This window comes from Hyaena hyaena, unplaced genomic scaffold (assembly GCF_003009895.1).
Source record: "Hyaena hyaena isolate Hyena2069 unplaced genomic scaffold, ASM300989v1 scaffold_589, whole genome shotgun sequence".
In the NCBI taxonomy this organism is placed as follows: domain Eukaryota; kingdom Metazoa; phylum Chordata; class Mammalia; order Carnivora; family Hyaenidae; genus Hyaena; species Hyaena hyaena.
The window spans coordinates 724,982-741,674 of NW_024081220.1; the positions used below are offsets into that span (position 1 = coordinate 724,982).

The following is a 16,693-nucleotide window of genomic DNA, read 5'->3' on the forward strand; positions in this document are numbered from 1 at the left end:
GCTTCTGGTGGCGTGAATGTGGTGCCAGGTGGATTGCTTGGCGCCTCTGCCCTTCCTAGAGACAGCAACAAGGCCCTGGGGTGCGGTGGGGCATGACTGTCCTGTAGGCTCCTCCAAAGCCCTGGAGCTCTCAGACCAACCCCAGAAACAGCCAGAGCCAACAACTACAAAAATAAAGCATTTATTTCCTATCCAAAAGTGAGCCCTGGGTGTCGGGTGGCAAAGGAGAACTGGAGACCAGGGTGGGTTTGTGAGAAGTCAGGGCCCTGAGCGAGAACGTGTTGGGTGCGGGAAGAACAGGCTTGGCTGAGGTCTGGTGAGGGGAGGGGTAGGGAGTGCCGTGGGGACTGTTTCAAGTTGCTGGCCGCAGAAGAGACCACCTTCAGGGACAGCCTGCGGAGACACAGAAACGGAGATGTTGACAGGCCCAGGGATCGAAACAGACATTTCTGGGCCCAGAAAGCCCAAGAACTCTGAAGCACAGGAACCTGGTGAGGATACACTAAGGCAGGAACTGCAAACCCAAATACCTACAGAGACCAGACAAAGAAGTCAAATGAGGGAAGCTAGCTAGGTGTCTGGAGGTGATCCAGAAACATGGCGGCTGTGAGGAAGTGGAGAGCGCAGCCTCCATCTCAAGAGGACTATGGCCACGCGACGCCAGTGGATTATTGCCAGGTGGAATGTTGGCCCAGGGTTGCCAGAACTCCCTAAATTTTTTAGAGAAAGTGGAATATCTGTATGTTTATGTGAAATCTGATTTTTACTGTCAGCAACTCATTCGTATTTTGCCACACACACAAAAAATCTGCGAGAACTGAAGAATACTTATCTGGGGGCCATCCATTTGTTTCTTGTGTAGGCTGAGGGATGGGGTGAGCCCCTCCTGCCTGCTGGGATCTCAAACCTAGCCGTCTCAAGGTGACATTACTTCCAAGGTCTCCAGCAGAGCCCGGGGGCTGGGACAGAAGGCCTCACAATGTCACCTAGCTATCTCTGTAGTGGAATTTGCAATCCGTCCCTCTTTTCTTAGACACCAAGATCCTGCCTGCTCTTGCCTCAGTCTTCGCGCTTGTTCTGGGACCCTGCCCCAGCCCCCGATGCTCCCCGTACCTACCTGCCTCCAGGTCCTGGGGAGAAAGCAGGATATGTCATCTGCCCAGCCTGATTGGCACTGCATTCCATCTCATGCCTGTGTTGGGTTCCACAGCCTCAGGTAGCTCCCCTCACAGAGGGGAAGGATACGGGAAGGTTTGGAAAAGGGATCAGGGTCCGAAGTGACCAGGCTTTGTTAAAAAGTCCAGAGAACGCAGAGCCAACCAGACCAGCCGGTGGCTGCTGACCGGAGGCAGAAGGCCAAGGGGCCCAGCCCCTCCCTGGATGGCAGGCAGCAGTGCTCACCCCAGGCAGGCCTGGGCCCAGGGCCAGGGTCAGTGGAACATATCTGACCTGGACTGAACGCTGTGCTGCATGAGGCTTGGGGTAGGGGATGGGGCCTCTGGCACTGGGGAAGGTCCCAGAGGCTCAGGCTCCGAGGGGTAGGGGGACAGCATGGAGAGCCTCAGGTTGGGGGGGGCGGCCCCCATCTCTGCTGTCCCCACACTGGCCGGGCAGTGGACCTCAGCAAGAGTAGTATCCTGGAGGCTGGGCGGTGGTCCAGATAGACAGGGTGAGATGCACGGAGGCCTCAGCTGGGGACCAGGAGGGTCTGGGAGCCTAGCAGAGAGTACTGGGTGGCCTGAGGGACCCAGCCTGGCCTGTAGCAGGCCCATGATGTGTCGAAGCTCCCGGCTCAGCTGAGACACTTCCTGGTTGAGGCGGGAGATCTGTTGAAAACACAACAAATCGGGGACACCTGGGTGGCTCAGTCGGTTAAGCGTCCGACTTCGGCTCAGGTCATGATCTTGCAGTTTCTGAGTTGGAGCCCCGTGTTGGGCTCTGTGCTGACAGCTCAGAGCCTGGAGCCTGCTTTGGATTCTGTGTTTCCCCCTCTCTCTGCCCCTCCCCTGCTTGTGTTCTGTCTCTCAATTAAAAAAAAAAAAACCCACAACAAATTCTTCCCCAGATGCCACAACAATCACCGTTCTCCTAGGTGCACCCCCCTCCACAGTCTACAGAACTCTTTCCCAGCCACTCCTGCTCAGGGCCCCTGGGTGAAAAAGGCTGGGCAGGAGTTATCTTTGTCTAGATGCAAACACTCAGCCTCTTTCCAAAAAGGCTTGGGGGCAGCAGGTATTGCCATCTCCTCTCCCCCACCTTTACAAGAGGCAGAAAAATGGGCTCAAAGAGGCCACAAAGCTGGAAGTGACAGACACCACAGCCTTACTCTCAGGTGACCCCGGCACACAAGCTCAAGTGTCTATTCAGTGTTTTGCAAACTTCAGGGGGTGTGGAATCAACTGAGAAACTTGTCAAAATGCAGATTCCCAGGCCCAACCCCAGCCATTCCAAATCAGGTGAGGTTCAAGAGTCTGCATCTTAATGGTGCCCACAGACACTCAAGTGTGGGAACCACCACATGGAACAGTGAGCCGGAGCAGGATGGGCCCTCCATCTTGCCGAACAGGGCCTGGTCCCGCCCCGCAGCTGCAGGGCCTGCCCAGCCCAGGGGCTGCCCTCCTGGGATGCAGGTGATGTTTATCAGAACCCAGGGAAGGCCCGATCCCTAAGGGTTGGGCCTGACTGTGCCCTGATGACAGCTCAGAGATCTCCTGGGAGGAGGCAGAGGCAGAGCCTTGGCATAGAAGATCTGGGCTCTTCCTGACCAGGGTTTGGACATTAGGATCCAGGTCTCACAGGGAGGAAGGCCTCTCTGCCTCCCTGTCCTCTGCCCCCTAAGTTTGCTGAGCATTCCCTTTCCAGGGCTGGGGAAGAAAAAGGACTTGGTAGGGGGCAGGTCTCTAAAGGAGAGAACCCCATGGTGGTGGAGGTTGGAAAGACTCTCTTTCTGGGCTACATAGCCTGAGCCAGCCGGGAAAGGATGGAGGCAGCAGGCACTGAATACTTACCTGTGCCAGGGAATGGGCTTACATCATCCTCAACATCTGGCAAAAACATGTTATTATCCCCATTTTTAGATGAGGAAATTGAAGTTTAGGGTGGTTGTGGGACTTACCCAAGGTCACCCGGCTAGTGTGAATATGTGAACTCAGGACTCTGGCTCCAAACCCTGAAATGCTCTTATATATGAAGCACATCACCAATCCCAATGATATTTTCCAAGGTCGGAGGGAAGGAGTCAACCCCAACCTACCTCCTGGTTCAGCCTGCAGACCTTTTCCTTTATCTCCTCAGCCTCGGTGGCCAGTTCCTGGCTGGGCCTGGTCCCTGCAACCAGAATGGGGTGAATGGGTGCAGGGTGAGTGCAAGGAATGGGACTCTACGGCTTGGGCTGCGTCCCCTCCTATTGCTGGGCAGGCAGGGGACAAGGGGAGAGGAAGCTCTCGGCTCAGGATGATGGGAAACCCAGACTCTTCCCCTGCCCTTTCCCCCCACCCCTGCCCCAGCTCTACATGCAAAAGCTTCTCTTTAGCATCTGAACCCAACATGCTCCTCTTCCCTCCCTTTATCCCAACAGCTGCTTTGCTCCGCCCCTCAAACTCCGACCCAGCCTTTAAGACCCATTGCAAGTGTCCCCTCCTCAAAGAAGGACAGTTAGGGCTGCCCTCCTGTCCTACCTCAGAGCCTTGTTCCTGTCTTGTTTGTGGTATGTAACACCTTGTTCCGGAGTCGTTTATCTGAGGACCCAGGTGTGTCCCCCTCTAGACTGGGGGCTCACTAAGAGTGCAGGCCAGGTCTGATATATCTGTGTCTTCCCAGCTCAGAGCGCAGCACATGGTCAGCCCTTACTACACATGGGATGGACGGATGAAGGGACGGACGGACGGATGGATGGCGGGTGAATGGGCGACTGGGAGGGGAAGCCTACAGCTGGCCCTTACCTGAAGGAGGGGCCTGTGAGCAGGGCCGAGGGTGCTCAGACCTCCTGCTGAACCGGAATGTAGGGGCCTCCGCTGTGCTGCCAGAGTCCTCAATGCCATCCACTATCCTGGGATGGGGGCAGTGATCATCAGTCCCATGTGTAGAGGGCAAGGGCCAGAGCAGAGCAGGCAGAGGGTAAGTGGGGACAGCAGTGCCAGGGAGCTGGGGAGGAGCAGCAGTCAAAGAGGGGTGGGGTTGCAAGTGTGGTGGATCAGGAAGGGCGGGTGGGCAGATGGGGCAGAGTTAGGAAGAGCACTGGTTGGAAGGCTGGGGACGGAGCCCAGAGAAGGTTCTGGAAGCCAGCAGGGGTATGGGGAAGGCAGGGGAGGCTGGCGTCTCACCGGGGACTGAGGTCCGGAGGTCCAAAGGTTCCCAGTGGGGGAATGAGAAGCTGGGGGGGCTTCCAGGCAGCAGAACCCCTGGGGGGGCCATGAGGGGAGGGGCTGTGGCCCCGGCCAGCCAGGGCAGGGGAAGGGAACGGGGACAGGGAAGGGGAGGAGACAAGGGCTGAGAATGGGGGCAGCTCCTCGCCCAAGAGGCTGACCAGGGAGCCCCGGGGCCGCGCTGGACTGAGGTTGGGCAGCAGGAGGGGCCGGCGGGGCCTAGAACCACCCCCAGACTCCACCCCAGTCTCGGCCTCCGTGATGGATGGCAGGGTCTTGTCTGAGGAGGAGCCAAGGCTTTCAGAGCGGGGCTGTGGGCAGAGGGCAGCTGATGTCAGGACAGTGAACAATAGGCCCCTTCGTTAAGCAACAGCCTTCGCTGGCAGAGGCAGCCACCCATCCCCCCCAACTTCTCCCTGCAGCAGAAGAGCCACGGAAAGGTGCCCCCAGCTCCCAGACTCGCCCATGCAAACTCAACACCCCCCCACCCCCACCCCAGGAAGATGGTGTTACCTGGGAGAGGCGAGGGGAACGGGAAAAGCGGTTGAGGCCCTGCGGGGACATAGGGGGATTCAAGCTGACTCACACCTCCCCCCTCTCCTGGCGCAGCTCTTCCTAGTCCTCCCCATCAGTGCTGTGGGCTTTGAGAATGTGGGGCCTTTTTTGTGGAATTGAGTCAGAGATACTTCCAACTCCAACTCAGAGATGTCTGAGTGGCAAAGTAAGTCTGAAAAGCAGTGAAAGACAAAGGCCTAGGGTGTAAACCGTAGACCTAGCCCAGAGGCTCAGCCAAAATGGGGTCAGGAAATATTTGGTGAGTGCCGAAGAGGAAACCCAGGAGATGATGCCCAGTTGAGAGAGGGACGTGATGGAGGAGGAACACATGAGGGGGACTGTTTCCAAAGTGAGGGCCCTCTGAGGGGCCTGGGGTGAGGCTGAGGGGTGGCCAACAGGAAATGATGGGTCAGAGGAGTTGGAAGTAGAAGTGGTGAGAGATGGTCCATGGGGTTGGGTGATGGCCAATGGAGAAGGGTCAGGTGGGGGTGGAAGCTGTTAAGCGTGGAAGAGGCAATGGAAGGGGGTGCCTGGGGTTGAGAAATGATGTTTTCAGGGTGGAAGGAGGTGCATGAGGCTCTCTCTTGGGATGGGGGAGGTCTGCTCTGAAGGAGGGGACCTCAGAAGAGATGGAGGCCATAGGGGGTCTACATACATTGGTGTCAGAGCCCTGGCGCAGGTTGAAGGTGAGGTCCCGGGGCAGGCCAGCCCGGAAGGCAGCCCCGTACTCAGGATAGAGTCTCAGGACCTCAGCCAGCCCTCTGCTGCTCAGCTGCTGCAGGCCACAGTAGGTCAGTGCCTTCACGTCAGCGCTGGTCTTCAGCACATAGCTTGGGACTGCCCCTGACCCAGGCTCCTGCCCCGGCTCAGGGATATCTGCCCCAATCAGGTCCCCCTTCCCTGTGGAGTAAGGGATGGGGATAGTCAGCTGGGGCAGAAGGACCAAGAGGATATCAGCGGGAGGTGGTCATTGGATTTGAAGGATAGTTAGTGTGTTTGAAGGGCGGTTGAAGGTGGGTCAATCTATAGGATTGGTGGAAATAATCAACGGAGTTGGGAAAAAGTCAGTGGAGAGTGACTGATGACATTGGGAGACAGTCAATGGGGGATGTCAGTATAACCAATGGAACTAGATGATCAGTAAAGAATGGCCAGAGGGGTCAGCTAAAGGGTACAGGTCAATGGAGTTGAGGGTCAATGGGGAAGAGTCAATGGAGTTGGGAGATGGTGCGGTGGGAAAGCATCCATTGAGTTAGGGGAGAGTCACTGGGGAAGGGTTGATGGGTTGATGGCCAATAGGATTAGGGGAGAATCTGAGGGTATGGTCAAAAGGGGATGGTAGCAAGGTGAAGGGCCCAGGAAAGAGGACCCCTCAGCAGGAATTCCACGTATCCACCAGGGGTATCCCAGGCCCTAGATTCCTGGCCACACCCAATGCCTCTGGGGGCAGGTTCTGGGGTAGGTAGTAAGTAGGTGGTGGTGGGATCCTCACCCAGGATGGCCAGCACCATGTTGTCTCGAAGCACCTCAAGCGAGCCGGAGCAAACGTAGTAGTGTGCCTGCAGGGCGTCCCCACGGCGCAACAGGTACTCGCCTGGAGCGCAGAACGAGGTCTTGATGTGCAGGGAGAGGGCCCGCAGGCAGCCTCTGCTCGCTGCTCCAAACAGCGGCAGCTGCAGGATCTCCCGATTCAGGTGCATAGCGATATCAGCTCTCAGCTCGTCTGGGAAGTCACGCAGTAACTGCATAAGGGGCATAGGTCATTCTGGCCATCCCCCCGCAGCTGCTACTTGAGTTCTACAAATGTGCTGAGCTGTCTCCAAGGAGAAAACTCCAACTTGCCTTTTGCTTTGAAGTTACCTGTGTCTGACCTTCAAGAAGACCTCTGTGTGTGTATCAAACCTCAATTTTGCTTATGTGTGGACCTCTCAACCCAAGTTATGGTGCAGGGACTAAGCCTTTCCCTACATGTCCACTGCCTATGACTACACACAGTGGTCACTCACATATGACCTTGGTTACTCAACCCCATACAAGGATCAGCCCTGGTGGGTAGGCTTTCAACTGGGAGTCAGGAAACTAGAAGTTTCCAGCTCTGCCTCTAAACCTTGTGAACCTTGGGCAATCCATTTGCTCTCTCTGGGCCTCAATATCCCCATCTGTAAAATGCAGGGTTACACAAGATCTTGGACATTACCAATGATCTTTGAAGAGCCATACAATGTGCATAGTTCCATCCTCATCTCACGGAGGCCCCCAGGCCACTTGGGCTTGCTGACCTCTCCCTCTTGACCCCATTTCCTCCCCAGGCTCCTTTTCTAACTTTCCATTTTTTGCCTGCATCATGGCAACCAGCTCCATGACTTCCCTACTCCCTGTGAGCCTGGAGCCCTACCTATGGGTCTAGATCTGTATTTTCAACTACCTGTGGAGCAACCTCCACCTGGATCTCTCACAAGCACCACACTCTCATCATGGCCTAATCCTGGACTTTCATTTTCAGCCCTAAATCCAACCTTCCTCCTGTGAGGCCTCCATCATGCCTCTTTGCCCAAACCAGGGACCTGGGACTCATTCTGAGCTCCTCTCCTGCAAAGAGCTGATCACCAGGCCCTCTGGTTCCTGCTCTCAGAAATACCTCCTAGGTCCTCAGGCCACTGCCCAGCCTGAAAGTTGTGCAGAACTTAGAACAATCTAAGTTCAAGACCACCCATAAGCTGGGCTGACCCGCCTCCCCAGCCCTGTCTCTTGCACTCCTGTCCCCTTCCTCCCCTGCACAGCACTCACACACCCGGTCCTAAAGGCCACTGACTTGACTTTCAGTTCCCTGAACTCCGCTCCTCTTTTGTGTCAACATTTCCGGAACTGTCTTCCTACTGCTCTTTCTGCCTGGAATGACCTCTGGTAGTAGGCTGATTTCCTTCTTGCCCCTCACAGTGTCCCCTCTTCTGTGCCCCCTTCCCTGACTCCTCTAGGCCCAGACACAACGTCCCCTAATTGCTCTGCCATTCCTCCAGCAGAGTCCTATTCACTGCGTAATTATTTGTTTACCTGTCTGCCTCCTTCACCCAACTGGTGTCTCCCTCAGGACAAGGGCTGAGTGTCATCATCTCTGAGCTCCCTGTGTCCCGCACAAAGGCTGGCCCAAAGCAAGTGCTCAGCAAAGGCTGGCTGGCGGTTGGGGGGCATTAGCTAAGGCCTGAGCCCCCCTAGCTCCCTTGTTCTAGTGCAAAGGAAAAGGGATGTGGATTTGGGTGGGTGCGTGCCCCTTTGAGCAGGGCTGCGCCTCCCGGGACCCCAGGTGCCTCCATTCCAACCCCGGAGATACGCGACCCCTCTCCCACTCTGCCCCCACGCGCCGGGGATGGACGCACTACCTCGTTGGCGTCGATGCCGCTGTTGACAGCCCACGTGGTCTGGAAGGACTCGAGCATGCGCTGCTTGAGTGGCCGCGGCAGCCGGTGCACGCGGATGAAGTCCTTGAGGTCCTTCATGCGGCTGTGGTAGAGCGAACGGCGCGAGTACATGCGCTGGATGATGGCCGTCACGTTCCCGAACACCACGGCGTGCATCAGCGCTGCAGCGGTGGCAGCGGGCAACCGGTTAGGGACGGCCACCTCTCCCGCCGCCTCCCCCGTCCCCAGACCCACCCTGCCCCTGGCCGGCTCTGGGCTCCTGCGGAGGGCAGGCAGAAGAGCCAGTGGGCTTGAGTTGGCGCAGGGAACAGCCAGACCTGATGCTCCGCTCCTGCCCTCCACCTAGGTCATGAACTTGGGTTTCCCATTCCCTTTGCAAAAGGCCAGCATGGTCCCCCGGGGCCAGCATGTAGTAGGTGCTGAGGAACCGGCTATGAATGAATGCATGACTGTCTGGACATGGGTGGACATCTTGCCTTCTCTGAGCCTGTTTCCCCATCTCTGCGCTGGGCTTAGCAGGGCCACCCCGGGGCTTGGCGGGCCCGGCCTCACCGCCTATGAGCATGGTGCAGATGGAGAAGATCTTCTCTGCGTCCGTGTTGGCGCACACGTTGCCAAAGCCCACGCTGGTGAGGCTGCTCAGAGTGAAGTAGAGGGCAGCGATGTAGGCACTGCGCCGCGATGGGCCGCCCGCCGAGCCGTTGACGTAGGGCTCCTCCAGCCGCTTGCCCAGCTCGTGCAACCAGCCTGGGGGGTGGAAGGAGGCAAGGAGCAGCGGCCCAGGTGGTGGAGAGCTGGCCTTCCCTGAGCTGCCTGCGCTTGACCTTGGGCAAGTATTTACAGAAGCGACGGGAGGTTTGCACCCGCAAGCACAGAAAATGTGAGGAGCAGCCTGGGACTCCCCACAGAGAACTGGTTACAGCTGTAAACTTCCTAAGGTGCTGACTGGGGGGACCCTTCTCCCTCTCTAATAGTTTCTTGAGCATCCCTGTGGACAAGGTGCTGGCACTTGACCCACCCACCCAGGGAGAATTCCCTGCCCTGGTGTCTGGAGGGGAAAGACAGGTGAAATAAATGACAGGTGGGCAGTGAGCTACTAAAATGGCAGTACGGGTCGTCCTAGGAGCCTTAATGGGTTAGGGAGAGTTAGCTTAGTTGAGATTGCAAGGCATAGAAAGGTCACCTAGGGGAAGAAGGGAGAGAAAACAAAAGGGAGAAGATTCCCAAGAGGAAAACATGTTCAAGGCCGTTGTGAGAAAGCAGCACATCCCGGGGCCTGGAAGGAGGCCAGCCTGGCTGCAGCACAGGGCACAGGGAAGAAAGGGAAGCCAGGTGGGGAGAGAGAAGGCAGCAGGGCTCTGCAGGGTGTGGATTGAGTGTGGACTTTATTTTGAGGGCGGTGGAGAGCCACTGAAAGGGTCTGGGGAGAGGGAGCCCTACCTCCGCACTAAAGACCCTCCTGACCATGAGAGTGCTTCCTGTACTGCTTTGATTGCCTGTCGCTGCTCTTGCACTGCTGCTAGGCTGTGAGGTCTGCCCACCCAGGCAGGCCCCTTGCCTTCACTTCTGCACTCCCGCACCTGACCCAGAAAGAGCTCAGTGCATGCTTGCTGGATGAAGGGAAGAATGTGGGGTGGTAGGTGTGGCGCTGGAGGAGGCATTGGCCTGGGGGCCCGAGTGGACAGGGCAGGTGGATGGGTGTCAGTGAAAAGCCTGGGGCCGGTGGCTCACCGATGTCCCAAAGCAGCGGGTCATTGGCCTCCATCTCCCGGCGCCCGATGACGTACCAGACACAGGCCATCCAGTGGGCGAGGAGCGCGAAGACGGACATGAGCAGCGTGAGGACCACGGCGCTGCACTGTGAGTACCGCTCCAGCTTCTGCAGCAGCCGCAGCAGCCGCAGCAGCCGCACCGTCTTCAGAAGGTGCACCAGCGAGGTCTGCGGGAGTGCGGTGGGGGAGGCTGTCGACAGGCACACCTCCTTGGAGCCCCCGTGTCCCCTCCCAGAGCCTTCTCACCAGATGCCCTGGAGCCAGGGGAAGCCGCAGCAGGGAAAAATGTCCCTGCTGCCCTGAGAAAGTGACCAGGGAATGTGGTGGGGAGAGAATAATACTAAAAGCAGTAAAGGCTAATGCTGTAAGTGTCCTTGCTTACTTATGTAAGTACTTACTATATATGCGTCAGGCACTGGGCTAAGCACTTAAAATCCTCACGAAAAACTCCTGCCTTCAGTTCAATGATCATCATTGTTCCAGTTTTCAGATGAGTAAACTAAGGCTCAGAGGCAGGGGAACAGACAGAATGATCTCTGGCCCCTGCTTGAAGCCCCCCAGAGTCTGAGGCACAACCAGCTGTGGACGAGAACTGGTTGTTGGCGATGACAGCAATTGTGATGAGAGCCATTCTCGACATGCAGAGTAGCAAAGTAAGGTGGGAAGAAGCAAGAGGCCTAAGGACTGGGGAAGGTTAGGGACCCTTGCCGTGGTGGGTGAGCTGCAGATGGGGCCACACTAAAGTGTTGAGGGAAGGAGAGCAGGAACTGAGGGAGCCTGGGTTTCAAGGTCTCGGCCATCGTGGGGCTTTGGTAGGGGTTATGGAGCTGGTGGCACCTAGTAAGCATCCTGTAAGTGTTAGCTAATATTACCGCTGTGACCGTTTTCTCTGTGGTCATCAGTGCTTCGGTTAACCCTGCAAATCCTGGAGGTGAGGGGCAGGTATGGAAACTTACCCTCTCACTACGCTGGGTGGGGGCAGCTTGGAAGCTAGGGCTGGGGGCTCTGGGGCAGTGCCTGGGGAACTTGGAATGAAGGCCTTTTCAGAAGCCTCCATCAGCATCCCCCATAGCCCTGGCCTGGCACGGCTCCTGAGCCACCTCCTGTCCTTTTCTCTAATTTTAGGTGAAGGAGCTGGAAAGGAGGTGGCCCTGCTTCCTCCACATGGACCCTTTCCAGGGCTTAACGCCTGCCTCCAGCTCCCAGAGCTTCTGCTTCCAAACTTGAGTCCTTCAGGGCTTCTCCTAGTCACCTGCCCCTGCGCCCCACTCCCTTGGGGCCCTCCTCTCCTTCTCCTTGGACCAGAATGTCCCAGGCCTGGCTCCTTCAAGTCCACAGCTCTGCCAGTGCCTACTCATGCTCTATCTTTGCTCTGCCTCCTTCCAGCCCTACACTGCTGCTCCTCTCCCCTTCTGCCACATCATCTACTTGGGTGCCTGGGGTTCCTGAAAACCGGGGTGATATGTTAGAAAGAGGAATAGACTAGGAGTCCAGAGTCCTGGTTCCAATCTCCTGTCTGCCACGGCTAGCTGTGTGACCTGCTGCAAGTCACTTAACCTCTCTGATCCTTTGCATCTACCTCTGAAAAAGAGAATCTTCCCTGAAGGGTTATTGTGAGGCTCCTATGTGGTAACGTGGGTGAAAGGACTTAGTAAATGTAAGGTGCTCCTTAAGGTATCACAGGGAAGGGGACTGTCTGGGACAAGAGACAGGGTCTTCTCTGCAATTCCCCCCACGACAGCTGTCTGGCTGCCTGACACAGCCTGGTGGGCATGGGATGGGAGAGTGCAGTCACAGGGAGGGGTGGGTAGCTCTGCCCGGAGTGGCCGGAGCCTCAGGGCAGACATACACACATGCACGTGTGTGGGAGTGTGCACACACGTGTACACAGACAGGAGAAGAGGCCCACAGCCCGTTGGCGGCTAGTTAAATCCGGCTGAGTGTAGGTGGTTTCCCACTATAGCTGAGTGTGGCAGAGAGAGGAGCGCACAGGGAAACTGCTCTCCACCTCCCCACCCAACAGTCAAGGGGGTCTGGGGACACAGGGTGGGACTCCCTGGAATGAGAGCACCTACTATCTGCTGGCTGGGTGCAGAGCTGACCACACAGGGCACCTCCAGGCGGTCCTCGGGGAGCTGAGAGGACCCCGGTCCTGGCACTGTCTGCCTCCACATCCACCCCACAGCCTCTTCCTCCTCGTCTTGGCTTACAGTGCTCCCCCACAGATGCTCTCTCCCCACCTTCTGCCAGCCAAATCCTGCTCTCTTCGAGGGTCTAGCTCTGCTCCGTCTCCTGCAGGAATCCTTCCCAGACCACCCCTGGCCTTTCTCCAATCGCAGTGCTTTGGCCTCCCAGGTGCTGGCTAGATTTCAGATCATTTGTACACATGCCCACTTTCCTGCCTGGAACCGCAAGGTCGGCGAGCTCCTGCCCAGCCCCCAGCCACACCTGGGCCGCGTCTTCCTCTCCATTCACCTCTTCTGTTCCTGCTGTCCCCTCCAACAGTCCTGCCCCCTCACCAGCTTAGCTGCCTGGAGGCTGAATCCTTGTCCCTTTTCCCCACAGTGACCATGCTCCACACAGTGCTTTGCAGACAGCTAAATGCTCATCAGTTGTTTGTTAAATAAAAATGTGAAAAGTACCACTCATTTGGCATCAGACCAATGCCGCCTTGGTAGCCCTAGTTAGCTTTTCATTTGTCTCAGCTTCCCTCAGTGATTGTGAGCTGAGCTCCCTGAGAGCACAGACCCTCCCAGCTCCGTCTGGGCAGCCCACAGCAGGTGCCTGACAACTACTTGCAGATGGATGGATGGGAAGGACTGAGTCCGAGTTGGGGTCGGTCCCTTAGTAGGAGATGCTGTGCTGAGTTTGGGAGGCTGGGCTGCAGGGTGGCACAGGGGTCACTCACCACGGTGATGTTGAAGACATAAAGCAGGTCAAAAGGCAGAGCAGCAATAAGGTCAACAAAGAACCAGGTGGCCAGGTAGTGAAGGCCAATGGAACGAGGAGCAGAGACCACCTGGCCGGACTGGGACACATAGGTGGTGCGGAAGTTCAGGATGATATCTGGGGGTGCAAGAGGCTGTTCGTTCCTAGGGGGCTTTGTGCCTAGAAGCAGGCTGAGAGCCCAAGGAACTGAGTAAGCTGGGAACAAGCCTGTGACCCAGAATGGAGGTGGAGGCGGGGAAGAGGAAGATAGATTGGGCTTCTGGTTGGTCTTTAGGGAGGAATGGTCTAAAGGTGGAAGGCTGAAGGGGTCAGGAATCAGGGCACATGGACCATTAGGACTTAAAGATCCAGAAACGGTTGGGCTCTGAATGCCTGGGTACTGCAGGCCCAGGACCAAGCAAAGGTTGGATGAGTGGGTCCCTCCAGCCCACCCTCCAGGGTATGTGGGGCAGAGGGTCTAACCCAGGATGAAGAGCATCTCCACGGCGATATCGCTGACAAGGGTGTGTCGGGAAGTGATGGGGGTGTCGTCATCGCCCAAGAAGCAGACATTGTAGGGAACGGTGACCGCAACATAGAAGGTGGCGAGGAGGATGAGGCCGTCCCACACGGCCTTGGGGACGCTGTAGTGGAGGAGGAGGCAGCGGGACCCCCCCACGGAGGCCACCTTGTACTCGGGCACTGATGGCTTTGGCTCAAACACGTTCTAGGGGGAGAGGGGTGGTGGTTGGGGACATTTAAGGGAAAGAGGAGCCAAGGCTTGGGGAAGGGAATGGCAGGGGATGGGGAAGGGGGGGCGGGGGCTGAGTGCTGCAGGCATGACCACGACAGGAGATAGAAAGTGCAGGAGAGAGGGGCAGGGGCTGGCACCTAACACTTCCTTCTTCTGCCAAGCAACTGCTCAGGCCCCCTGATGATCAATCCTGTTTTTTTTTTGGGGGGGGGGTGTTTATAAGAATGGACCTTCCCCCTACTTGAGAAGGAGATTATGACAAGTCAGGCACATGCCTTAGCTTGAGGGGTCACTAACTTCTCCCTTAAGTTTCTCTTGGTATCTGGGGGCCCTATGGGGGGTGGGATATCCCAGAGATGTAGGGAGGCTGGCATGGCGCACCCCATTCCCTGCAGTCCTCACAAACAACACAGAAGGTTGAAGAATTGATCCCAAGGCTTTATGAGGGTCCTAGGGCTAGATACCAGGACCCCATTGAGGGTTCTCTGCCTAGGACCACAGCTTGTGATTTCACTCTCTCCCATAGGTAAACCTGTCAGCCAGAGGTAAGGGACATAATTTCTGCTAGATCCCTGCCCTTATGACTTCATCATAGTAGAGTAAAGTCAATCACAAGGAAGCAAGGGAAATGGGGTTGGAAGATGTGAGGGGACATGATGGGACAGAGCAGAGAGTCATACATGAGAAATGGGTGGACAGAGGAACAAGCCATGGGAGGGAGATCAGATAGGCAGGGTGACAGGGAGACAGTAGCAAGGGTGTCTCAGAATCACAGCTGGGAGATGTTGGGGTGGAGATAGGACTCACATTATTGGTTTTCATGCCTCCCTGGCCCCGGCGGCCAAAATGGCCAGTCAGCCGGTGTAGGACAGTACGGCTCTGCCTCCTGGCAGATCGAAGTCTTGAGCTGGCTCTCCTCCTGCCAAGGGAGTTTTCTGTTGGGAAGAAAGGTACAAGATAAGTGGGGGCGCATCCCATGAGGCCAGGTAGGGAGAGGTGTTATGTGAGCTTCAAAGGACCTCTGACCATTCATGCCTCCTCCCCAGGCCTGCAGTTACCATGATTACTGTCCCCATGGCCTCCTGAGGGGCCAAGTCCTGGGCCTCCACTCTGAGTGATGTCCTTGAAGGAAAAGAGGAAAAGCACGACCTCTCCCAACTCATTCTTGATGGGCATCATGTCCAAGAGGCACCAAAAGGCTGACCCTGTAGATGTGGAGAGATGGAGTGGGAGGGTGAGCAGTCCATGACATCCCTTTCCCCTTAACCTCCCATGGCTCCTGAGTATATAGTCAAAGGGCTTGGCAAAGGTTTAGAGCTGGAAAGAACCCTAGCGATTATGTCAGATGACTCCTTCCCTTCCAGATGGGAGAACAAAGGCCTAGAGAGGGTCAGGGATGTACTTGGGGTCACCTAGTCAGCTTGTGGCAGTGTGTGGACCAGCACCCAGACTTCAGTCATGCCAGGCAGACTCTAGGTAAGGCCCACCATCTGAGCAGGGCTGCAGGGCAGGCCAGGCCTCCTTACCATCCTTTCGATAGAAGCAGATTTCAGCCCGGTGCTCCTGATGGCCCTCCAGGGCCTTGTGCAGCCTCTGCAGTGCTGGCTCGCTGGTCTCTGGACCATAGAGGAAACGGCAGCTGCAGGTTTTCTGCATGACCTCAGTGCGGCCGTAGCCTGTGAGCTCACAGAATCCGTCAGAGCAGTAGACAATGGGAAAGCCCCGTGGGCCCTGTGCGTTGGCCAGCAGGAAATTGCTGTCTGTGGGGAGAAGAGGTCAAGGTTAGGTCAAGGCCAGGAGGGGAGCTTAGCTTCAAGGTGGGTAGTACCTCCCCCAAACTGTGCTCAGAGTTCAGAGCCAAAAGCTTCCCAGGCTTCCATGTGATTCCTGGATCCCCTGTGGGATATTCTGAAATGAGAGTAAGAAGAGATAGAGCAAAAGGACAAGGACGTAAAGGTGGCCTGGAATTGGCACAGGGATCACTGGGGGGCTGGAGAAGGTCATGCAGTCCTTCTGCCTCCTTTCAAGCTAGTGAGCTTACACAGGGAACCTATAGGAGTGAGGGCATGGGCTCCAGCACCACACCCCTGCCACTTTCCAACTGTAACCTTGGACAAGTTAATGAACTCTTTGGTGCCTCAGCTTTGTTATCTGCAAAGTGGGAGGTAATATATCTTCTTCACATGATTGTCGTGAGAGTTACACGAGCTACCTGGGGAAAACAAATCCTAGCCCGCGCTAAGTGCTACACTGGCAAGGTAGGATGATGTTCCCCCTCCACCCCCACATTCCCACAGGCTGCAAAACACATGCATAGCTACTATCCTGTCATCCTATTAGAGAGTGGACAGGGCACAGATTCTGGTGATATCACACCCATATTATTGATAGGAAACCAAAAGATGGAGATTATAAACTCACAAATCTCCTTCGCTGGGGAAGAGAGACAGTGATGAGTAGTGTCCTCATTCTCTGCCTTCCAGGAAAAGTCCTCTTTTTAGCATCTCTTTAGGTAATTTCAGGGGGTCTGTCCCAGTGCTCAAAGTCTGACACGATTGCGCAATGAAGTTTTAGTCCAGTAACCCCAGCAGCAGAACCTGAGCTGGCTCCCTCTGGCTCCAATGGGTGGAGGTCGCAGGGGGGCTCTGTGGGCCACCCAGGGGCAGAGTCTCCACTAAGAGAAGAGGCCTGAGACACAACCAGTCTGGGCGCTAAGAGGGGTGGCGTGGCTGATGAGGACTGAAGGTGCCTGGGAGGCTCTGGGCCCTGGGCAGCAGCCTCCTTCTTCCATCCCAGGGCCCGTTGCCCCGGTGATGGGAGCTATGGAAACAAGGGAGGTGTCTGTGGGGGGAGAGTGGGGAGGCGGCTAGGGCCCCGGCGGCTCGGTTTCCGCCCGCGGGTATC

General features: G+C 56.5%; 1 protein-coding gene across 2 annotated transcripts; it reads right to left on the minus strand.

Annotated features, from left to right (window-relative positions):
• Positions 1 to 191: 191 nt before the first annotated feature.
• Positions 192 to 15,551, minus strand: KCNH4 (potassium voltage-gated channel subfamily H member 4). 2 transcript variants are annotated; one of them, XM_039256769.1, is made up of 16 exons: positions 15,316 to 15,551; positions 14,848 to 14,994; positions 14,597 to 14,724; positions 13,519 to 13,762; positions 13,016 to 13,173; positions 10,067 to 10,274; positions 8,888 to 9,082; positions 8,297 to 8,496; positions 6,412 to 6,661; positions 5,575 to 5,819; positions 4,878 to 4,916; positions 4,323 to 4,675; positions 3,942 to 4,048; positions 3,254 to 3,327; positions 1,118 to 1,826; positions 192 to 393 (listed from the first exon to the last, which is right to left on the minus strand). In XM_039256769.1, the coding sequence occupies exons 1-15, from the start codon at positions 15,443 to 15,445 to the stop codon at positions 1,431 to 1,433; spliced, it is 2,874 nt and encodes a 957-aa protein (XP_039112700.1). In that variant the 5' UTR covers positions 15,446 to 15,551; the 3' UTR covers positions 192 to 393; positions 1,118 to 1,430. The 2 variants fall into 2 exon arrangements, with proteins under 2 accessions (XP_039112700.1, XP_039112701.1); XM_039256770.1 differs by lacking the exons at positions 192 to 393; positions 1,118 to 1,826; positions 3,254 to 3,327; positions 4,323 to 4,675 and having other exon boundaries at positions 3,975 to 4,048; positions 15,316 to 15,493.
• Positions 15,552 to 16,693: the final 1,142 nt, after the last annotated feature.

What these genes read in the sequence shown, in the direction of transcription:
- KCNH4 (XM_039256769.1), bottom strand. Translation starts at nt 15,445, where the DNA reads ATGCAGAAAACCTGCAGCTGCCGTTTCCTCTATGGTCCAGAGACCAGC. An exon ending in CATGGTGCTGGCCATCCTGG is followed by an intron (nt 5,820 to 6,411) that starts GTGAGGATCCCA and finishes CTTACTCCACAG; the next exon opens with GGAAGGGGGACCTGATTGGG. An exon ending in GTTCCCCTCGCCTCTCCCAG is followed by an intron (nt 4,676 to 4,877) that starts GTAACACCATCT and finishes CTCTGCCCACAG; the next exon opens with CCCCGCTCTGAAAGCCTTGG.